We start from the raw sequence: 24,496 nt of genomic DNA, 5'->3' as shown, positions 1-24,496 counted from the left end.
TTATGACAGTTAAAATAAATAACATTAATTTAAGAAATAAATAAAACATAATAAAAAATAATTATTTTTAATTAATTAAAAATATACAGATACATATTTTCTATAGTTGTTTGATTTAACTGGATATTAGGCTCATCCAGCAAGGGCATTTATACGTTTTCTGATTTTTTTTTTTTAATTATTATTTTGACGCTTTGGTCCTCCATACATGGCCAGAGTGGCACTCATCATGGAGAATGCCGTTTATTTTACTGAACACCATCGATCTATAATGCTTAAATGAGTAAAAACATTTTAATGTCGTGGCTGGGAGGGATTTTTAGGCTCATGACCTTAAAAAAGGTCAAAGCTATAAAAATGTGTTCAAGGAAAAGTAGCCCACAGTATTTTCATATGAACTGAAGCGAAGTAGACCTGTAAAGGGGCCAAAAGTAAACACTGTTGCTGATGGCTGATATATCAACATCGTTTTTATTTTTATTTTTTCTACGTCAAACGCGGAAGGAGCTAGGGCGAGGGCAGAGAGCCAGAAGCGAGCTTAAACAGAAAAAAAGGGGCATTCTGCTCCGCCCTCAAACCTCCATAATCTGTCGCTGTATCAGTGTGTCCGCACATAACAGGAGGTTTCTACGGTGGAGGTTTCAGTCCGTGCTCTATTTGACCTTAAAGCAAACATGTCGGGTTAAAAAAAAAGAAAATACGGAGAGCTGACCTACAGTGTAGTTAGTGTGGAGAGTAAAACGAAGCAGTCGCAGGGAAATATGTAAAGACCAACAGGATGGCGTTTGAGGGAGAAAATAACGAAGCAGCGGGTACTTTTATTGACAGCTATGGTGAACATTCAGGAGCCGTCGTAGCTTAGCTGTAGCGCGAAGTTGACCCAGCACTGGACTACACGCCGACCCGCAGACCCGAGCGGACGGAAGGGAAGCTGAAGCAGCCGTAACCTAAAGGAAGGAGAGTAAGTGCGAGCGTGTGCGGGTGATGCTGAGAGGAGTCATTGTTGCTATGAATTTAATCCTGCTTATGGTTAGCGCAGTAACTTAGCTAGTCGAGCCGGGCTTCATCAGTTGGTGTGTGGCAGTCAGACTTGCTAAACTTTGCTTTTTTACAGAAAGTTTTTGCTGAGCATGTGCCTGCCATACTTGTGTTTACGTGGTAAATATAGAAACGGCTGCACACAAGAAACTTACTAAGAAAATCCATTTAGTTAGATTTTCACTGCAGTCCACTCTCAGTTTATCAAACATGCCCGTGTAAAGAAAAAGACTCTAATGATCATTGATTTGGATCAGGATTTTATTACAGCCTATATGTACTGCTGTGCCCATCTGCCATCAGCAGTCCGTTATCAACCAGTAATTCGAGTTTTGAAAACCTGAAGAGGCAGCACTTTTACAGACCTTCAGAAAAAAGCTGACCTTCATGAAGACCCCCTCTGCAGAGCTTTGCATGTTTGTTGACGTGAATAAAGCGATGTCAACTCAGCGATGTCAACAGTTTACATTTATTTATAACTAGTTTAACCCTTTATTACCAGATTATATACCTACGTACATCATTAAAGTATGATGCTATAATACATTATATACTGGGACATGGCATTCTAATCTGGCATTCCATTCTATACCACGATATTCCACACCTTACTGTAATGTTCTGTTCAATATGACATTTCATTCTATGAAATTCCTTTCTATATTATGACAATCCAATCTTTACTATGACATTCCATTCTACACTACGACATTCTACACCTTACTATAACGTTCCTTCAATATGACATTGCTTCTATACTATGACATTCCATTCTACACTACGACATTCTACACCTTACTATAACGTTCCTTCAATATGACATTGCTTCTATACTATGACATTCCATTCTATACTACGACATTCTACACCTTACTATAACGTTCCTTCAATATGACATTGCTTCTATGCTATGACATTCCATTCTATACTACGACATTCTACACCTTACTATAACGTTCCTTCAATATGACATTGCTTCTATACTATGACATTCCATTCTACACTACGACATTCTACACCTTACTATAACGTTCCTTCAATATGACATTGCTTCTATGCTATGACATTCCATTCGGTGTACAGTCAAATTGTCTATTAAGCTGAACTGTACAAACATATTCGATTGTGGAATTGTATAAAATGTTTGTATATGCCATATACGCATCGGCACTCACAATGTCTCATCAAGATTGGTTCACTCGTATAGGAGGAGATAGGGAGCATACAAACATGTATAGTATGATTTCTCTATTTTGTTAAACTTTGGGTGTTCAGGAACTAATTCACTGGGGAGCTGCATCCTAGAATTATTAGTTTTCTATACTCTTACTTGTTTTTCCTTCTTACCTCTGAGCTTTATCTTAGGAATTTGATTTTTTTCAGTTAGCACCCAATGAGGATTTAGCATATTTCAGTTTTGTCTTTATGGTCTACAAGCGTGTAGTTTTAGTTTCGTTTTTATTACTTTCTTTCTTAGTTTTATTTATTTATTTATTTTTTGCCATTATTAGGATATAGAGACTATTCATTAGGAGCATGTATTTTAGAACTTGAGAATAATGCAATTTTTAATGGCACTTGATTGATGATCATATAGAATAGTAATCCCAAGTCTCACCAGGACACAAATGCATGTCTCATCAAGTGTGTTGTGATGTTGTTACTTCCCATTTTTCTCATAATTCTTGTCTTTATTTCTGTTAGTCTTGCTCATTTAGTTTTGTATTTTAGTTTATTCTTAGTTAACTCCACTAACCTCCCTGTTACTGGAGTTATAGCTTAAATACATAAGCTGTAAAATGTATTTATTTATGTAAATAAATACATAGCTCAAGATACGTCTATCTTGAGTGCAAACTACACAACAGGAACACAGTCTCTAAACCGATTTAAGGCTTACATTAGTGTGTCGTACAGTTCCTCATTACAGACTGTCTTTGATAAGGCTAATTATTATAGAGGCCTGTAGACTGAACTCATTGTCATGTTGGAAACGGCTTAATTGTATTGCATGACATATTCCTGGCACCACAGTACAGAACTCACTTTAAATTGGTGTGAATAGCATGTCTAACTAGTCTAACGATTCAAACAATGGGGATTTGTCCAGCTGCTTACTGCCTTCTTCCAAAGTCTCCCCTGCCTCTTTTAAATCAGTACTTTAGTGAAAATGTCTGGCAGCTCCTTCCATATTGTAACAGATTTTATTTGCTGAAGGTTTTTAGACAGTAATCATATACTGCTTTTAGATCACCAAGGAGAGGCTCCTTGGAAACCTTTGAATGAAAACCACTAAGAACAGGTTGCTTTATTTAATGCTTGCAAGAGCTCGCAGCATTCAACACATATAAATGCAAGGTACAAAAAATAAATCAACCATTATCTTAATCTAAATTCGTGTCCTCCCTGAAAAGGCATTTGTAACAGCTTACTCTGATTTTTATCAGTAAACGGGAATACTTTAATAACTGGAAATATTTGTTGCTCCAATTGAAAAGGATACAGACCAGTTGAACAGGAGAATGATCTTCTTTATGTCGTTGGAAAATGAGCTCAAGTATGAATAAACTCCAGCGATAAGGTCGGTTGCACAGTATTAGACCGTTTTGGTAAGATGTAATAAAAGGGGATTCCCTCATCCCTTTAATCAACAGCGCTCTCAAGAACCTTTGACAAAAACCCCAACTTTGAGTCTTCATGGGGGTAGGGTTTATTACAAACCTTTTACATTACAAAGCTGCTAGATTTATGATTTGAATGGATTCTTTATAGTAGTGATGATTAATTTTGCAAGCCTGTACTCTTGAGAGCAGTCAGTTTCCAGTTCAAGCTTTATAATTTTTGAAATGTTTGAATCATCTGTCATCAGTAATACTAAAAAGAATTCTTATTCTGACTGTATGCCATTTGAAGGAAAGTGCTGGTGATAGAATAAGGTCCACATTTATCACAACAAGGATATACTGAAGTAGTATAAGTATGTTAGGTTTAGATCTGACATATATACAGTTTGCCACTGCTGTCTTATTTTAGTTGTAAAATAACCACTAATAGCCTTGGTAATGTTTCAGTTGTGTATGTAGGCAGAGCTGGCACAGTTTTCAAAGACAAATAAACTGTTTTATTTACTGGAAGGACAACATCAGTGACACAGGCATTTTATGGGGAAAGTACATTATTCTTGCATCAGTGTGTGCAAGTTTTATCCAGGTCATGTACAAAGAACCGCACTGTCAGCTGTTGCAGTGGAGAAAAATTAGTTGAGTGGTTTAAAATGGAACAGCACGATAAGAGCTTCATGTTGTTTCATATCACAATTTTCTTTAAATAATGTTTATGACCCTTTTAGGAACCATCACAACACAGAGAGACTTGTGGCTAGATTAGAGCAAGGTCCAAGGAAGTAGGGTTTAGTGTGCAATGCAAATGTGAAATTGCTCAATTAATTCTGACCCTGAACTTTATTATTTTCAGACAGCTTAACAGCCTTCTTCACTTGTGACTGAAAGTCTGTGCCAGAATGCTTCACAGTTAGCAACTTGCTGTGTGTTGTTGTTTTTAAATAATGTACTCGATGATTTGCTCGTCACCTCTTATCTGCCTCTTATCTCTTGCTTACCACTGCATTCTTTATATTTTGGTTGATTGACCATCACTGACCATTCGCAGGAAACAGCACTGGTGTATTTTTAGCCAAAAAGTCACATTGGGTAAAGTTCCAGCTTACCTCTGTCTCTTTCTCTGTATCTGCTGCATTAGATAACCATAGATGCTATAAAAGATGGATGTAGTCACTGCGATGTCACCCACTTGTTTTCGACTTTCAGAGTTGAAGTCTTTATGCTAACATTTGGTGTAGGAAGTCATATTTGGCGTACACGTCAGCTTATTACTGTTTAGTAGCAGAGTAATAGCAGTCTAACAAAACAGCACAAGCTTATTGGCTTGGCTGCGTAACTCAGTGAGCCCTTATATTTGTCAAATGATCCATTAAAATGATCCAAAGGGCATAGAGTAACATAGATACAGTGAAGAGGTCCAGTTCATTAACTCCAGTTAGAAAATGTGAGGCACACCACAGCATCAAGGTGGATGAGTTATTAAAGCCTACCTCTTTACCCTCTTTTGAGTTGTTGTGAAAGAAGGGAACTCAAATCAGTTTGTACCAGCCTGTAAACAGGCGTTTTTTTAATCTTCTAAATGTATGCATTTCAACATAGGAAACTATGAAGGTGTCGCCTTCATTTTTCTGTTGCTTATGATGTTACTTGGCAACAGATCTGGGGTAAACAGCATTTTTCTACTTATGTACTTTGAATATGAAATAGCTAGTGTAAAGAACTAAACGTATACATGGTTATACCTATAATGTATATCAATACCTAAAGCATCATAAAGAATGTGCTGAAGGTGGTCATTGTCACTAGATGTTGTTGTTTTATGTGGTTACTACTTGATCCAAGAATCTTGTGTAAAAGAGCTGGTACTTTCTGATAAAATATAGTTATATATTAATCACGTAGGGAAATGCCTTGACTTTTTACAGTTTCTATTTAATATTAATACCATGACTTTGGGCTTTCTGGAAATATCGAGTACTGATCTGACACCAGTGTTAAATTAATTATATAGAATCCTTATTGTGAGATTGAAAATCCCTTTTAATGTATAACATTAGTGTAGACTTCTAACATGTATGATCATCTACTCTAAAGTCACTGACTCTGTTTTTAAAGTGCATTTTCCTTAAACAGTTTAGAGACGGTGTCCCTGTTGTGTAGTTTGCACTGATTCCAAATTACACATCATGCACTAACAATACAGTCCAGTCTTCTCCTCTTAATGCCAGAACAGTTCGTCTCGGGTATGTCCCCAGCTAATAATTTGATCAGCTAATGGTGAAAAAGAGCAGATCCTTGGTCCATTCAGTCCACCTCTCTGCATTCCTGCCACAGCTAGCAGCAGAGCTAACATAGCACAGAAGAAGCGAATAGCTGAGGGACCGTATTTTGGACGTATTTCACGCTTCTGCTTGTATGCTCGCAAAAGTTTTTAACATTGGTCAAAGTGACCTGATAAAGTGAGCCCTTCTCATCCTCGTCATGTTTGGTCAGTAATCTTATTTAAGAACATGGAAGGACGTGGGTTTTTGTGTAACTCTTAGTGGTGAGCCTTTATTATGCCAGGCACGATTATTTCTCTTCACCTGTTTACTGTCAGCTCCTTGTCTGTGAGTGAGGAATACATATTCCTAATTTCACCGATCTCCTATTGATACTGAGTATCAGCAGATAACCACAGCCAAGGTATTGGAACCGGAAAAAGCTGGATGATATTGGATCATGTCTAAATTCTGTAAGACAGCATCAGTACTGGTAATAGTATTTACGTAACCTTCACCAGTTGTGAGATGTCTCTTGCCCACCAGAGTCATTTGTTTTGGCTTCATATTTGCGGTGCTGTGCAGCTGCATTTCGCACATACCCCTGTAGCAAAGAAGCATTTTTTTACTCAGTGAGTCACAGTGCTCATTTGCAGCTGGTAAAATATCATGGACATGAGCAAAACTCTTCCAGTATGTATGGCAACTATTCCTATTCAGCAGGTCGACTAATCTCTTGCTGAAATCAGATTTTTTTTTCTGCTGTTTTCCTTATTTGCTGTTTTTTTTAGGGTTTTTTTCTCCTTATAATGAAGAGAATTGGGGTGGGGTGATAACTCTTGACGTTCTGGACCCTTTTGAAGCCTCATAACCCAAGTTATCAAATATCGTGCTGTGCTGATTACAGTGACTCAGCTGCTAATGATGAATATGTGATTCCAGCAGCCAACCTTCCATCTATCTTTTTTCTTTGGCTCATCAAGCTCAGGGTCACGGTGAGACTTGAGGCTTTCCCGCTGTCATCTGGCAAGATGGAGGATACACCCTGGAAATGTTGACAGTATAATTTCAGCTCCATGCGAGAGTCTTTGCCACATACAGTTATTATATGTGGTGACACTAGGTTTTTTTGCTCTTTTGAAGCTTTGAAGCTTCTCACAGTTTTACTAAAAGATGGGTAAATAATAATAATCGAGTTTACAATTTGTTGTGTTACTGCATGCGCAATATTAGCTTTTCAACAGAAGGAGAAGCCGACAAGGGAGGTGTTTCAGTCTTGTCTGCTCTCTTGATCACCATTTGTGTGTAACTCAGAAACTGTTGCAAACATATAAGTAAATGGTGTTGCAGTTGTTATTTCTCTTGGTTTGCTTTTGCTTTTGCTGTTGTGTGTTCTGGGTGTTTTCTTCGTAATGTAATGGGAATAGTGTTTTTTTTTTAAGATGTTAATTGTATAAGAAAGGGCAGTAATGTTTTATATAGCACAGCCTTGAGTGTGGGTTTTCATTCCTCCTCTTCACTGAGTTGGAGTATTTCTACATACATAGCAACAGAAGTAATGTAGGTAAACATGGACTGCTCTACTTCAGTAGAAAAAAAGTGTTTACTTATATTTTCCTTTCCACAGAGTATGTGCAATTTCTATGTTTTGTGCATGTTTTTGGGGAAGTGTCAACATGCTAAAACAAACACAGTGTTGTGTCAGTATATGGTAAATGGGTTGAATGTGTTTTTATGAACTTTAGCCACAACCCTGTTATGGCTCTGTTTGCTCAGTTACTAGTGAAACCAATCCTTTCCAGTTGCAGTCTGTTGGTCTCTATTCTGATGTTGTTTTCTTTTAATTAGTTTTCCTTTCTTCTGTGGGGGAAAAATCATTAAAATATTGTGATATTTTGTCAAAAGACAAAAGGGGGATTTTTACTTGTGACCTTTTGAGAGATAACAGCAGCGCAGGTTATTTTAACAGAGCAGCGTGTGTTGACTTGTCAGAACATAACGATATAGTTTCTTTATCTCCACTGTGCTGCAGGAGCCCAAACACTAAACACAACCGATTAAAAAGTACCTTAGATAAAGTGGATTAGCTCGGCAACATAAATATAATATGACAAAATTAAATAGTCCAGACAGTCAAGATAACACAAAAGATGGGGTCAGTGAGTAGAAATTTAATTATAATACGATAAGAAGCTTGATAAGTAAACATGTAAAGAGCTGATTGAGGACTTGGAAATAAAAAATTAAATACACCTCTAGGACCAAATAGTCAAGATTGTTACACAGGTCAAACAAGCCTCTGTATAGCTTGACATCAATAGTGATTCCAGAGTGTCATACAGCACCAACAGTGCATCAAGCAAGGAAGCAACCGTCTAATTGTGAAGCCAGATTAGTTTCTATAGATAGCATCGGTAATGGTAAGTAGGGACTTTTGCTTAACTAGATAGTTGTGCCGGTTAGTTGGTGTTTGTGAAATCATTAGATGTTTTCCTTTCATCAAAGTCATCAGTTTTTTTGTATCTGTCTGCAAAGCTCCTGAATAAAATTGACATTTTTACAACCTCTTCTAGAACTAGTGAAAGATTAGGATTGAGAGAAGTCCAGCTGGCCACTGTGATTTTATTTTCTTCTGTTTTATCCTTTTGCTGTGTATTTTATTATGAGGGTTTTTTTTGTTTTTCAGTTGAATTGGGGTGTGGTGCTAGCTGATAATGTTTTGGACCTGTGTGAAGCCTCATGAATAAAGTTAGCAAGGAAGTTGTTATACTGAATACTAGGAGTCTCTCAAGTGTTGCAGTAAACAATAGTGTAAGCCAATCCAGCTAACAGCTTTTTCTCATCCATCTGTTTTCTTTTGCTTATTCAATTTAGGATTGCAGTGAAACTGGAGCCTATCCAAGCTATATTACATTTCTAAGCCATTGTGGAAAGCCTTGGCAGGACCTAGAGCAGGGATGGACAACATTTTGAGCCACAGTAGACAGAACAAAGACAAGAACTTTCTGTTAGAAAATGATACATTGGTCAGGCAAAGTTCAACAGCTCCACTGTCCTGGCCTGCAGCTGTGCTTTGAAGATGCTCTGAAATGTGGAGTGCAGGTTCAAGTGTCACTACTCCAATCTCACCAAGACTGCAAAGACTACCATCTCATAGTGTGGTTTCTTGCTGAATTTAATGTGTAGCTGAGCCTCCTTTGTGTGATTTTTTATTTTTTTGGCAGGAAGTGGTTTAGTTTAACTTTCAGTACATTCAAGTCATGGTCAAAATTCTTAATGAATGGGAATTACTCTGTTATAAAGCTGTGAATGGTAACCACTAACGTTTTATGCTCTGTGTCTATAAATCGCCCCTCATTCTGAGTTGTGTTGACTTAACAGGGTCAGCTGAGGTCTCCATTGCTGTAGCCTGCTTCTGTGGTCCTGTCTGCACATAACTAATTACTTTTATGGTGTCAGAACTGTGTTAAGTTACTGCTGGAAGTCGTATCCTTTCCTGCTGTTTTTTTCCTCAAGTGAACTGGCACAATTGCAGCTTTTTCTTAATGTTTCAGCCATCAATCTGCTTTTCAGTTTTGTAGGGTTTTCTTTCTCACTTAAAATGTAACTTTGATGTATTTGCTGTGATAATGTCACTAGTCACTTATTAAAAAATATTACAATATATTTCATTCTGCAGCTGTTTAGCCAGAACATGTTTTCCTGTAGCTTCCAGTATTTTGTCAGTAAGTTTTGATACTATTTTTATTAAGATTGTTATTTAATAGTGTTGATTCTGCGTGGAGTAATTTTGTGCCTGCACACCTTTTTTGTAAGTCTATTTCCAATTTGTGTATAGTATTTAAAGCAGTGTAATTATATCTAGTCTACTTATGCTATAGCTGTTATACAGTAACTACTAATCCACTTCCAAAACAGCACATGCTAATTCTGTAATTGCTCTGCCAGTCCTTGTATAGATTACCCCCCCCTCCACCACTGTAGTACTAATTCTTCAACTTTTATCAGCTTCTACTAAGTCGAGATCTATGTAACATCTATGTAAAGAAAATACACAAAAATTAGAGTTTTGAAGTTGTTAAAGAGCAATGCAGACAAATAAAACAGTTTAGATAAAGGAGGAATTCATTTTAAAGCTGGATTTTACTGGCTCTGTCCAGTAGAATGAAACAATCTATTCTGAGATGTGTTTGAGTGAACCTGGAGAAGTTGGGACCAAAAACAAAAAAAAAATCCCAAACAGTCTGTTTTGTTTAATAAAATATAGAAATATATATAAGCATTAGTTAGTTTCAATAAAATAAGTTGCCAGAACAAGAACAATGATAGAATGGAGAAAGGGTTAGGCTTAGGTGTTACAGTAAAGGTTAGCTTTAGGTTAGAAGACCAAGGAAGGATGAGATAAGTGGTTTAGACAAGAGAATAAACTACTTAAAGACATTTACAATTAGATGAAACCGAAAGAAGGATTGCAGCGTAAGAGGAGGCTGCAGTAAAAGCAAAACTTAAAGAGCAGCTCAGATCACGAGGACCACCCCTGGAGAGCAACTGGGTGGATATCCACAGTTCACAGTGGAAAGAATATTTTAGTTTGCAGAAAAGTTGCTCAGACAGGACAACAGTCTGTACAGAAGGATCTGCAGATAGGAATGTCCACTGGAAATTTGCACGGTAGCCTCTGGCAGGCTTCCAGCCCAGATAGACTTTAGTCACACACAACTTTTTCTGTGGTCAGCTGGCACTGCAGCCAACAGTCTGAAACTCAGAACCATAACCTTGAAATGTACAACAGACATTCAGCTTATTTTAAGATCGACTGCTGATGGTTATTTTAATTGTACAAAAAGCACCTTTAATCCTGACTTTTAATGAAGTCCAGCAGTCCAGGCTGAATGAAGAGCTGGCGTTGTAACCAGAAGTGAAACCAAAAAGTCATAAAAAGTAAAATGTGTGAGAGCTGATAGCTCTGACCTCAACTTATACCAAGGCCCTGATAAGACGGAGCAAGGAACTGGTAAAACTCTGTGTGTGTGTGTCTGCTGCATGATAAACGTTTTGGGTGTGTAAACAGGGCTGTTTTTCTCTCTCTTCTTGTACAACATGTAGAATAGTCCCCAGCTATCGAACAATTATAATAACATCAATAGAGACCTGAAACAATTGGAAGAATATTATTACTGCAGCATTTAGTGAGCTGCTCTGCCTGGAACTGTAAAAACAAAATGTGCAAGTCTCTCTTTTGTCATCAACTTTATACCTACAGCTCCCATTGTTTTAATTAGCTTGACTTTATTATTGTTTTATTCTGCTTAAACTATTACCGGCTATTACTGTCGTTTAAAGTAAGACTTACATCGAGCCCCTGCTATGGTGAAGCATGTGCTGAAGGGCAGTGGCCAGAATACGAGTACCACTAGTAAACAACGCTTGTTCAGTTGTTTGATAAATTGAATCTGTATCATTAATTGGAGTAATCGGTTTAATCCAGAGCCGCTTACACCCCTGCTGGCACAATACTTTGACCCAGTAATAAAATAGGAAGTACCCATTAACTGAATTTAGGTCACCAAAGATTTAAACGTTAAACAACAATTTCAAAAACATTTTGAAAGCATGGCTACTCAAGTATTGTGAAAACACGCAATTCTCTTGTCTGCTGAGGTTTGTGCAGCAAATGAGCACTTAGTACTTGTACTCAATGTATTGGAAGCAGCTCTAAAGACCTCTGTAACCAGGCAGATATCCATGGCCAGACAGGGGTCAGCGCCTATCTGAAACAGGAAGGCTTATCTCAGTCAGTAATAATGCCTACCTACTGACGGTTGTCCAGAAATATTATCATAGTTTTATTTGTATTGCACTATTTTTCAAACACACGGCTAAACAATGGATCATAGTTTTAATAAAAAAGTTAAAAGAAATGATAATAAGCTTTGCCAAAAGGGAAAGCTCAACTATAAAAATGTTTTCAGAAGTCATTTAAAAGTTACCGCTGACTCAGCTGATTTAATAGGACCGACTTATTTAAGTTACATGACGGCGTTTCACCTCATCAGTGTCTTTCCCACGACGTTGGGAAAGACATTTAATTAATTTTCATGAAATCCATTTTTGTTATCTCTCCGCAGCACTTGTGCAGTTTTTTTATGTGTTGTTTGTTTTAATATTGTTGCACTTCCTCTTTGTTTTTATAAGTCAGTAATAACACCTTTGTTTGACACTGTTTTGTTGCTGCTGGCATTAAGTTGAGGGCGTAGAGTTTTTATTCTTTTGTTGGGATGACTGTAATTTCCAAGGAGAGAGGTTGAACGTTTAAGTCAAGAAGCTACACTTACCACTGTGCACTTCAATAGAGGTCATTCTTCACTTATGAGCTTCATCTGATGCTGTTTACCCCAGCACACATTGAAAATGCGAACTGATCAGAGTAGTCCTAAATGTGTATTCTAATGTTCCAGAGGAACAAGGCTCTCCAGAGGAAAATGCTAAACAGACACACACATGTTGCTATAAAACAAGAATAAGTCTTTCTACTGAATTCATCAGTGGAGTGCTTTCATGGCGTAATGGTTTATTATTGTGACCCCCCTGAGCCCGGGCTCAGTGGGTCACAAGCTTATATCTGCATCCTCAGTACAACCCGGATGTAGTAAATTGGAGGGCTGTTTGGGAAATGGCATCTGGCTTAAAGGTCTGTCCCAAACCAAACATACAGATCCTACCTAGCACTGAATTGGTCTGCAGTCTATCTAATGTTCTGGTATTACAAATATACACAAATCAGAGACTTCTGAGTGAGTCATTCCAAATACCTGTGGCTTCCATGTACCAGTGTAGTACACAACAATTAAAGTGCAGCTCTATTCACATTTAACTCTAGGTTTCTAGTTTGTGCACAGAAAGAAGAGCTCTTCTTAAATCAAGAACTCTGCAAGCAAAGGGCGTTTTAGCTGAGCTACACCACACAATGCTGACTACAGATATTACTGGTATATGGATATATTTTCAAATAAAGCACAGTGAGACAGTCTTGTTTTTATTAAGATCGTTCAGGTTGTTGTATTACATAAGCCGCTTCATTCATATAGTGTTTTTATTGCACATTTTTGCATCTCTCCTCTCTAAAAAGTTTTGTGCAACCGTGTCGCCACTAACTCAGAAGCTCACTTGCAACTAAAGTTCTTATCTATATACAGTACAGGTGCCGGAAGTGCTCAGTGTTGTCAAGTTAACAGAGGTCAGGATATTATTACAGACAATGACACTGCAAAGTTCTAGTTTTCACTGCTTGTAACTGTTACTGATGAAATGCAAAAACAAAACAATTCTAATATGCAGAACTCCCCCCCCCCTCCAAAAAACCCCCTCAAATCCTTAGCTTCTATCCAATGCAACATGTACTGAATGGTCAGTTGTAAAGTAGTATTTATTAGCAATTGCTGCAAAGCATAGGTTGAATACACCCCCGCCCCCACAAAAAATAAAAAATAAAAAAATATCCTTCTCTGCAGCAGTGCCTCCTTTCACTCTAAGTCGTTCCTTTCTCATTTTATCTCTTCTTTTTCACCTGACAGGTGCATGTCTTTTTTTAAGCGGCACATGGCTTGTATTCTGCTGACAAACATGGACCCGCCCACCACGGAAAATCAGAACGGCCTCCTGCCAAATCTAGACTTGGCCACTGGACCGAAGCAAGACAGTAAGGCCACCTGTCTGAGCGTCTACCAGTACTGCGAGAAGGAGGGAGGAGAGGGCGGGGCAAGTTATTCAGAAAGTGTCCTCACGTTTCCACCTGGAGAGTACGTAGCAGAGGAACTCTGCATCTCTGCAGCGAAAGCGTGTGGTGAGTCACAACTGTGTTTCAGTTCACGTGTTTACCCACACATGCAGTGTATAGTTTCATTTACACATCTGACATTTTTTGGTTGAGCCATTTTCTAACCTCAGCTTAACAAAAAACATTTGTATAAAGAAAACAACAGCTGTTAACTGTGCATTACAAATAATGCATACATTCACGCTGGAATCCTCTTAAAAGGTGACTGGTTTCTTTATAACACATTTCTTTCTGTAAGAAGCCACTTGAACTCTAAATAGGTCACAGTACAGTTAAGGATTTTTTTAATTAAGCGTTTATATCAATGAAATCTAAAGGTTCTTCTGTATCCACATATTCTGGCAGTGAAAGACCCACTCTTAACCAACAAGACATTTTTGGATTACAAATTTCACTTAGAAATGTCCCATAAAAACAGCACTGCTTTCACATTCAATGAAAATAAAAGGCTCCTTTTCGTTCAGCTAAACTTGGTGAAGCATTAAATCAGCAGGCACAGCTTTTAGTTTTACATTGTGCAACATTCCTGCTATTTAAAGCACATTTGCAGAAGATAGCAAAATATATCGTTTCACTGAATTCATTATACCTGAATAATGGATGTTATTTACATTATTTCAGGATGAATAGGCTGATGCATTGTACAGCACCTGAGTTGATGTTGGATATTCGTATTAGCAACCACTGTTTTGTTTTTCTTATCCATTTTAGGGTGTTTTAAGGCAGTTGAATAAGTTAGCTGTGTTGGCGTTTTTGGGGAAAACAAACTTGATGCACTCTTTGAATATGATTTGTTCTTGGTTAAAATTGCTCTAAATTGGAATTACTTCTGCTTTGAGATGAATACTCTTTGCCCTGCCAGAACAATGTGAGCCTGTAATCTGGTTTGTTAACCTTTTTTGGACTGTTGTTTCAGTGCATTTGTTTTAGACATTAAATACCATACCTTTTTCTTAATCTTTCATTTATTCTTTGTAAATGCAAGAAAACCCCCCCAAGAAACACCAACACAAAAACTGCCAGACAAAAAAAAACAAGACTGCATTTTGAACAGAATTTCCTAGGGAGGGGAACTTCATGCAGTAACTTTAACGCCATTCTGACAAGAAATTATTTGACTCTAAATTAAAGATGTCTACATTCCCAAACTACTCACAGATGATTGCGCATAATTATGGTAGACTAGTGATAATGGTTACTTGAACTGTCACAAAAAACAGCTTTTTAAAAATAAAACCTAGGCCCTAATTATGCAGGCCTCAAGATTGGTGAGTGACCTCCTGGCAGCCATCGGTCACTAAGAAAAAAAAATACACTCCCCAACGTTAACGATACATGAATAAAAATGTGAATTTCAGCTGTTTGGCAGATGTTGCAGATCACTAAGACACTGGGTTACTAAGGGCTAACTGACCAGTTTAATCCTCGTAAAGGTCGTAAAGGAGCATTCAAGCTCTGCAAGGTTTAGATGCACATTTTCTTAAACTGTCTTTTAAAGTAAGACCAGAATTAGATTGCTTAGGCCAGTTTTTAGTCGTGAAAACAGAACTAAGATAGTAAGGCCACTTTGTCATCGCCTCTTTCTAGAAAACTCAGATCAGGAAGTTGTCTCGCTGTGTGTCTGTTTTCCCCTATGTGCACCCTTCCTTCTGGAACGGTTGAATGAAGTCTTTTTACCATGAGCTGTTTTTATATTTCCCCATTTTTCAAAGTCTTTGTTTCATTTTTCATTTCCACCTCTTTGTCAATTCTTAAACTTGTACTTTACCTTCTGACTGTCTCTTAGACTGTTTCTTTTGTTGGTTAATTGCAGTTGAATTTAGCTGAATAAGTTGAGTAGTTTGTTACTAGGATATTATTTATTAGAGAATCATTAATATTCATTTAAATGGCTAGGGCAGGACAACTTGCTACCAGACTGAAGTTAATTATGGCCTCCTTCTTTGCAGTCATCCCTAGTACAATTTCTTCCTTTTAGTCCTCATGTAGAAATAAGTTAAAAAGTAAGACACAAGGATGTTCTGCTTGATTGTTCAGTTTCTAAAAAAAAAGCATACAAAGTTATTAAATCTAACATGCGGTACAAATCTCTTAAAATGTAGAACTACAGTATTTTAGTCTTCAGTGTATCTTGAACTTTTTATACTGTTTTGATTGTAATACATATCACACGGTAGGAGTTGTCTGTACATTAACCTTGTTAGCACTTTGACTTTACTTCCCTTGTTGTGGTTGAGCCCATTTCCTCCTCGGCAGCGCTTCTGTCCTCACTCTGTTGCTTCACATGTGTGAGGGCTTCCGCATGCGTGATGACATTTTATGCCCTTTAAGTTCAGTTCGAACACTGATAAAACACCAGTTGTTTTCTTCATGGCACTTTTTATGCCTCAGCATTGTAGACCGCCGTGGCCTGACCCAGTCCAATAAAGTTCATCACCCATGCCAAGGAGCTCAGTCAGGAACCCGCTATCTCAGGAGCATTCAAGGGAAAGTTTTTCAGATTTGGCAAAAACATTCATTTAAACTTAACTGGTTTTCCTAGTTCAAGTTTGGTCTAGGCCACTGTCCTGGTGTCCGCTGTGTTCTTGTAAACATGGCAGAGTACATCATCACCACGAAAAGCTGGAGAGGATTTCTTTACATGGGGCCCAGACATGAACAGGATTCAAGGATGAACTACAGGGAGTGCAGAATTATTAGGCAAATGAGTATTTTGTCCACATCATCCTCTTCATGCATGTTGTCTTACTCCAAGCTGTATAGGCTCGAAAGCCTACTACCAATTAAGCATATTAGGTGATGTGCATCTCTGTAATGAGAAGGGGTGTGGTCTAATGACATCAACACCCTATATCAGGTGTGCATAATTATTAGGCAACTTCCTTTCCTTTGGCAAAATGGGTCAAAAGAAGGACTTGACAGGCTCAGAAAAGTCAAAAATAGTGAGATATCTTGCAGAGGGATGCAGCAGTCTCAAAATTGCAAAGCTTCTGAAGCGTGATCATCGAACAATCAAGCGTTTCATTCAAAATAGTCAACGGGGTCGCAAGAAGCGTGTGGAAAAACTAAGGCGCAAAATAACTGCCCATGAACTGAGAAAAGTCAAGTGTGCAGCTGCCAAGATGCCACTTGCCACCAGTTTGGCCATATTTCAGAGCTGCAACATCACTGGAGTGCCCAAAAGCACAAGGTGTGCAATACTCAGAGACATGGCCAAGGTAAGAAAGGCTGAAAGACGACCACCACTGAACAAGACACACAAGCTGAAACGTCAAGACTGGGCCAAGAAATATCTCAAGACTGGTTTTTCTAAGGTTTTATGGACTGATGAAATGAGAGTGAGTCTTGATGGATGGGCCCGTGGCTGGATTGGTAAAGGGCAGAGAGCTCCAGTCCGACTCAGACGCCAGCAAGGTGGAGGTGGAGTACTGGTTTGGGCTGGTATCATCAGAGATGAGCTTGTGGGGCCTTTTCGGGTTGAGGATGGAGTCAAGCTCAACTCCCAGTCCTACTGCCAGTTTCTGGAAGACACCTTCTTCAAGCAGTGGTACAGGAAGAAGTCTGCATCCTTCAAGAAAAACATGATTTTCATGCAGGACAATGCTCCATCACACACGTCCAAGTACTCCACAGCGTGGCTGGCAAGAAAGGGTATAAAAGAAGAAAAACTAATGACATGGCCTCCTTGTTCACCTGATCTGAACCCCATTGAGAACCTGTGGTCCATCATCAAATGTGAGATTTACAAGGAGGGAAAACAGTACACCTCTCTGAACAGTGTCTGGGAGGCTGTGGTTGCTGCTGCACGCAATGTTGATGGTGAACAGATCAAAACACTGACAGAATCCATGGATGGCAGGCTTTTGAGTGTCCTTGCAAAGAAAGGTGGCTATATTGGTCGCTGATTTGTTTTTGTTTTGTTTTTGAATGTCAGAAATGTATATTTGTGAATGTGGAGATGTTATATTGGTTTCACTGGTAAAAATAAATAATTGAAATGGGTATATATTTGTTTTTGCCTAATAATTATGCACAGTAATAGTCACCTGCACACACAGATATCCCCCTAAAATAGCTAAAACTAAAAACAAACTAAAAACTACTTCCAAAAACATTCAGCTTTGATATTAATGAGTTTTTTGGCTTCATTGAGAACATGGTTGTTGTTCAATAATAAAATTATTCCTCAAAAATACAACTTGCCTAATAATTCTGCACTCCCTGTAGTTGGATGTGACAAAATACAGTATTGTACCAAATACAGTATTATTCTCTTAATATTTTGCTTCCATTGTGCCAGATTTGTTCTAATTTGTATTGACGTTTTGAGCAATACCTTGCCAAGCTTTCTGAAGGTCTTTCTGAGGTTTTCTTTGGACACTGGTGTCTTTCAGAGGAAGGTTTTCTTTTTCTTTTCTTTTTTTTTAAAAGACACTTAACACTGACCTGTGAATCATTCAAGCATAAAAAAAGCACCGAAGGAATGAACAAGTATTTGATCTACACATAGCAGGCAACTTACCAACAAAACAGAGCCTGCACTTCAACATCATCGAAGCAGTATAAGATCGTCTTGACAGAGATTTGGACAATAGGCAACCAACATCCAAAGAAAAGCTTTAGATTTCCTTGAAGAGGCCGGGAGAAATATTCTTGACGAATGCTTATAAACATTAAAAGAAAGTCTAAGAGTCATAGTAGTCATACTAAATACTGACCTTATTCGAGCTTTTTAGAATTTTACAAACTATATACTCTATTTCCATGTATATATATATATATATATACACGTTTCAACAAATTAATTTCACCATTTCCTACAAAAATATAAATACATGACGGGTTATCAAGCATTTTACGTAATACTGTACAAATGCTTATTACTACGGATGTATATGAAGTCGTCCATCCATTGTTAGCCTATATACATCATCATCATTATCATCAGACTTCTAGCACACAGGGACTTTCGATGTGGGGGGAAGCATATCGACCAGCGGTAACTGAAGATACACTACACGAGAATATTTGGTTGTTGTTGAGCATGTTAATGCAGTTGTTTGCAGGCTGCAGTGATGCCACAAAGCATCCTGCATGTGCGAAAAAAATTCTAAATATCAGCAGTTTGTTTAGTGAAATTGTTTTTTATATTTACGAACTGGTTATTGATGTGTGCAATTAAGTGTTTACTGAAGTGACCTTTAAATAGGGGATGATGTTAGACACTGTAGGACGAAGTGATTGGAAGATAGCTGCTAACGGAGTAAAACTAACAGCACCTTAAACATTTAAATGACTTAATTAATTTAAAACAATATGTATATTTATTCTTTTTCCAGGGATTGGTCCAGTGTACTGCAGCTTGTTTGGCCTAATGAGGGAAAGTGACCGAACATGGTTCGCCCCAAATCATGTCTTTAAAGTGGACCACTCATCCTGTGAGAAACTGCACTTCAGAATCAGGTAGACAGTTATACTTTTTAGTTTTTTTTTCTGATTTCCTTAATCTGTTTCAGATTTTTCAAACTTTTTTTTCTTCTCTTTTTCTCTTTTCTCTTCTTTTCCATGATCACCCCTCTTGTCCAGATACTATTTTCCTGGCTGGTACAACAGCAGCAATTTATCATACGCACATCGCTATGGTTTCTCTAAAGGGATGGAAAGCCCTGTGATGGATGACTGTGTCATGGCATACCAGTTTTTTCAGGTTAGTCTTAACGCTTTATACCTCATAAAGAACAGTAAGACGTCATTTTGTTTTTGTAGCGCCATAGAGTCTGCAGAGTCTGTTTAATGCCTTCACCCTTTCTTTATCGTCTGCGCATGTGGTTTCTTTCTCTTTTTTTTAGCACTGTTGGGTGGGAGATAAAATGTGCTTGTTTCTCTGTCTCTCTGACTGGCTGCCAGTCTGTCTGTCATGTCAGCCCATTCTTTGGTACAAATTAAGAAAACAGGAAGTGGGGTAGTGAGAGTGCTCAAGAAGCACAAAATGGGGAACAGGTCCAGGTTCTTTTTGTTTATGTGTATGCATGTTTTTAAAATAGCTTCTGACTTTTTTTTTTTTATCTTGTCATGTTTGTGCTAACCTCACTTGAAGACACTGTCTGTTGAGTTTTGTTTTCATCACCATTGCCACATTGACACCCCGAGCTGTGTGGCAAAACAGACGGGTTTGTTTTGGTGGACTTCTGCAAGAGTTCAGCCACGTAGTAGTTTGCTGATGAAATAATGGATAAAAAGAGTTGTGCATTAAAGTTGTGCATTTTCTGTCAATGCACAACTTTAATGCAGGCTTATGGAGGCTGCCCCTCCATAATCCTGCTTATGGAGGGGCAGCCTCTTCTTTATATTAACATTAAAATAGCTGTTCTCCTTAAAAGATGCCGTATTTTTCGGACCATAAAGCGCACCAGATTATAAGGCACACTGTCGATGAACGGGTCTGTTGTCATACAAAAGGCGCATTTAGCGAAACAAAACAGTCAAAAGTCAAACTTTACTCGACTCATCCTTCTTGCTTCCTCCACTTCCGTAACATTTATTCAGTAATGTTGAATTCACTTGCAGCTGCTCTATTCCCAGGTTGTTGCAGTATATTAATGACTAACCTCGTATTGCGGATGGATTATCTCAGCTGTTCTCCTGACTCAAGTTTGGTCCCTTTAGACCCTTTCCTGCCATATGATTGCATTTGTCCCTAACCATTGGGAACCCTCACCTGTCTTCATTTATTTTTTATGTATGTTTATATATATTTATGTACGTTTTAATTCTTTTAGAAATCTCTCAGTCAGAACATGGTATATCATGTTTAGGTGGAAACTAGCGAGCTAACTTCCTGGACCCATATTACTCTGCGAGGCTCCTGACTACGGTAGCCATAATGCTACCATCAAGTGGTGTGGCATTGTAGCTTACCGAAGTCGTACTAAAACGATTTTTGAGCGCTGTGTACCACTTAAAATCGGTTCGAGGTCAGTAAGCACAACCAGAATTCATATATAAGGCGCACCGGATTATAAGGTGCACTGCCGATTTTTGAGAAAATTAAAGGATTTTAAGTGCGCCTTATAGTGCGGAAAATACGGTACTTTCTGTTTACCCTGCTGCTCCTAATCTGATTAATTTTTAGCTTTAGTCATATTTACTTTTTTCTTTGTGTATTATTCATCAGTTTCCTTTTGTTCATTTTCTTTTGCCAGTGGCGTAGTGACTTTCTGAATGGCTGGGTTGATATTCCAGTTAGCCATGAAGCGCAGGAGGAGTGCCTGGGCATGGCTGTGCTGGACATGATGAGGCTCGCCAAAGAGAGCGGGCAATCAGCAGTGGACATCTACAATGACAAAAGGTAGCTTGCCGTCTGTTTCTTATTTTCCAATCTGCTCAAAAAAAATAAATTAGGAAACAAAATCTTAGCAGTCTTTTATAGTTTTACTTACCTAATACCTATTAAGACTTCCTGGATTGTTTTTTTAGGGCCTGAGGACACGAAGTGTGAATGCCCTGTTGTATCTGCTCCATTTATCATTATTATTATTATTATTTCATGTCTTTGATCACTTTTTTCAGATCTTTCATGAAATTTGGCACATTTTGCAATATTTGACTGGTCACAGTGTTACCTAGTGGGAACAGGAAATGTCATGTTTTACTGCTTCAAGGCAGTTGACCCCAGAAACCCCAGGAAGCCCTGAAGGAGTTGGTTTTAGGCTCAACTGAAAAAAGAGTTTTCATCAAAGGGCGTGACCCTGGTGGCATAGGGAATTTCGATGTTTTGTCATGAAGGATGAAATTGCTCTAACTCAAAGACATCTAAACTAATCTTCTGCAAAAAAAATTCCTAAACATTTAACCTTGGATCCTGTAGATCTGGCAATGTGTGAAGGAAAAGCCTTTCCTTGAGTGTTGCAGATAATGATATAATCAAGCTGTGTTAAGAAATAGAATCATAAAAAAAGGAAATGGAAATGAAAATGGGAAAATGTCCTGTAAAATGAAAAAATACTATCCACTGGAGTGGAGTGGATTTTTTTCCAAGTTGCTTAAGGTTTTAGACATTGTGGGGCTTTAGGGGTTAACTTGCCTCTGCAACATTGCATGGAAGCTGGCAACAGTGTCCTTGGATTGGCAAACTACGGTGGTGCTTTTTAGGCTGTGCTCCACCTAAAGGTTTATCACACCCCGTACCTGGCCAGAACCAGCCCGCCAGAGCCAACCTGAGGAAGGGCATCAAACAGGCCAAGGAGGCCTACAAGAGGTGGATAGAAGTAAGGAAGGATAGAGGGCTTCCTCACAGGCAACAACCTCTGCCAGGTATAGAGAGGCATCCAAGCCCTCACGAACTTTAAAGGCCAGAGCCCCCCAACCCCCGACAGCAGCTTCAAAGTTGCAGAGGAGTTCAACACCTTCTTTGCCTGGTTTGATTCTTGTGGTGCTGCGTTCCCGGTCCTTACTGTACGCCCGGTAAACACATGACTGTACACCAACCCAAACAACCAACGTCATGGTCAAGTATGAACCACCATAGTCGGTCTCATCTCTGATGGAGATGAGACAGCGTACAGGGTTGAGGTAGAGAACTTGTCCTGCTGGTGCTCAGAAACCTGAAGCTGAACGTCCTCAAACAAAAGAACTCAAAATAGACTTCAGGAGGCACAGACAGGTCCACTCCACTCTTATTATAAACAGAGAACAGGTGAAATCTGTCTCCACCTACAGGCTTCTGGGCACCCACATCTCAACTGATCTCACCTGGACTCACACACTGGTAAAGAAGGCCTAACAGCAGCTGCACTTCCTCCGTGTCCTGAGGAATAATAACCATGACCGAAAGCTGCTGCTGGCCTTTTACAGCTCCTCATAGGAGATTGTGCTCTCCTATTGTCTGGGTGTTTGGCATGCAGGGGCCACAACTGATTTTAATTAACACGGGCCCCAAAAAAGTGTTGGTTGCCCTCTGCCACCTTCGTCCTAGTCATGGGACACAGGACTGGGCCATCATCATCTTAAGGATAATCAAGGATTGTTGGTAGTTCGCTCAACTCAATTGGTGGACTTAGAGAAGGCATTCGAAGGTGTTCCTTGTGGTATCCTATCCAGATTTCTTAACAAGTATGGGTTGTTGGGTCTGTTGCTGTATGCTGTTCACTGTTACTGTAGTGAGAGCTTGCTTAACATTGCTGGCAATAATTCAGACTAATTCCCTGGTGGTATTGAACTGCCAGGGCTGCTTTTTATCACTAATTGTGTCCATAATCATAAACAGCCAAAGAGAATGTGAGGTAAGGTTCAGTGATCTGGTGAGCTGCTTAGGTCATTAGACTAGAATGTGCAACAGGAAAAAAGACCTTGGTTACACCCAGAACTTCCTGGAAAGAATCAGAATCAGAATCAGAATCAGAATCAGAATGGGTTTATTGCCAGATGTTGAGGTTTACAACATTAGGAAATTGCTGCGGTGCTTCAGTGCAGGTTATATATCTAGGCTAGCGTTCCACTAGAAGACCTGGAATAGGTGGTTGGGGAGACTGATCAACGCATGCTTAGACCTGTGGCCTTGCAACCCTTGTGGAAAACTGTAAAATAGGGCTGGATATCGTCACTGATTTCTAGAATCGATTCTGATTCACAAGGTCCTGAAACGATTCGATCCACAATTCGATTCAATTCGATTTAAATCTGGGGAATTTTGCAATATCTATATATATATAAATATATACATACATATATATTTCTGCCTAACTAATCATTAGGATGAATTATTTGTAAAGATTTTAGACAGATCCTCCTGAATGACCTCTCTGTTCTTTTAGCTACAAGTCCTTCCTCCCAGTGTCCATGCGAAGCCGCATCCAGGAATATAACATTTTGACTCGGAAGAGAATCCGCTATCGCTTCAGGAAGTTCATCCAGCAGTTCAGTGAGTGCAAGGCCACTGTGTGTAACCTCAAGCTCAAATACTTAATGAGCCTTGAGATGCTGTTGCCCTCTCTCTACTCCGAGCACTTCCAAGTCACAGACACCTCCTCAAATGAGGTTACCATCATTGTCATGGGAAATAAGGGCATCCAGTGGTCTAAAGGGAAAGAGGAGGACAGAGCAGAGGAGGTGAGAACAAATATATTACAAGTGTGTTGTTGTCATGGGTGTGTCCTATCATTGGTGCTTGTGTGCATTGATTTAAAAAAAAAAGAATACAAATAACTATTTTTAACTGTTCGTGTGTGTGTGTGTGTGTGTGTGTGTGTGTGTGTGTGTGTGTGTGTAGGAGCTGCAGACATACTGTGATTTTCCAGAGGTGATTGACATCAGTATCAAACAAGGCAATAAGGAAGGCTCTGCAGAGAGCCGCATAGTTACACTCACCAAACAGGATAACCAGATCATGGTATAGTAAACACGTCTGCTGTGTTATTGGTCATTCTCTGCTGTTACTGAGAAATTTTAATTACAGTTCACTTTGGTTTAAAACTATTTAACTTTCAGTCATGTCTGTTAACCATGTTGCAACATATGTTCTTTATTCATTTGAAAGAAGTATTTAAGGATATGAAGATAAATCGTTTCAATGGGGCCAACATGACTTGAACACATTATCCTCCTCCAGATGCCCCACATAATGAAACCATGCCACTACCAGAAATCTTAGGAGCTGACACAACAGACCAACAACTAGCTAAACATAACATCTAAACACACAAGCTAATTTGGATTTAGTTAAGAAAATGTGGAATTAAATT

At 38.7% G+C, this 24,496-nt stretch overlaps 1 protein-coding gene across 1 annotated transcript in view; it reads left to right on the top strand.

Moving 5' to 3' along the window:
* Positions 1-584: 584 nt before the first annotated feature.
* Positions 585-24,496, top strand: part of jak2a (Janus kinase 2a) — a 41,267-nt gene continuing 17,355 nt past the window's right edge. Inside the window, exons 1-7 of the mRNA XM_004538312.6 lie at positions 585-961; positions 13,495-13,763; positions 19,097-19,220; positions 19,344-19,464; positions 20,960-21,105; positions 23,570-23,864; positions 24,025-24,144. Coding sequence (XP_004538369.2) covers positions 13,499-13,763; positions 19,097-19,220; positions 19,344-19,464; positions 20,960-21,105; positions 23,570-23,864; positions 24,025-24,144 — 1,071 coding nt within the window. The 5' untranslated portion in view covers positions 585-961; positions 13,495-13,498. The remainder of the gene's footprint in view (positions 962-13,494; positions 13,764-19,096; positions 19,221-19,343; positions 19,465-20,959; positions 21,106-23,569; positions 23,865-24,024; positions 24,145-24,496) is intronic.

Source organism: Maylandia zebra, linkage group LG7 (genome assembly GCF_041146795.1).
Source record: "Maylandia zebra isolate NMK-2024a linkage group LG7, Mzebra_GT3a, whole genome shotgun sequence".
Taxonomy (NCBI): Eukaryota; Metazoa; Chordata; class Actinopteri; order Cichliformes; family Cichlidae; genus Maylandia; species Maylandia zebra.
The sequence above is the reverse complement of the archived record's forward strand: the minus strand, read 5'-3'. Positions and strand labels throughout refer to the sequence as shown.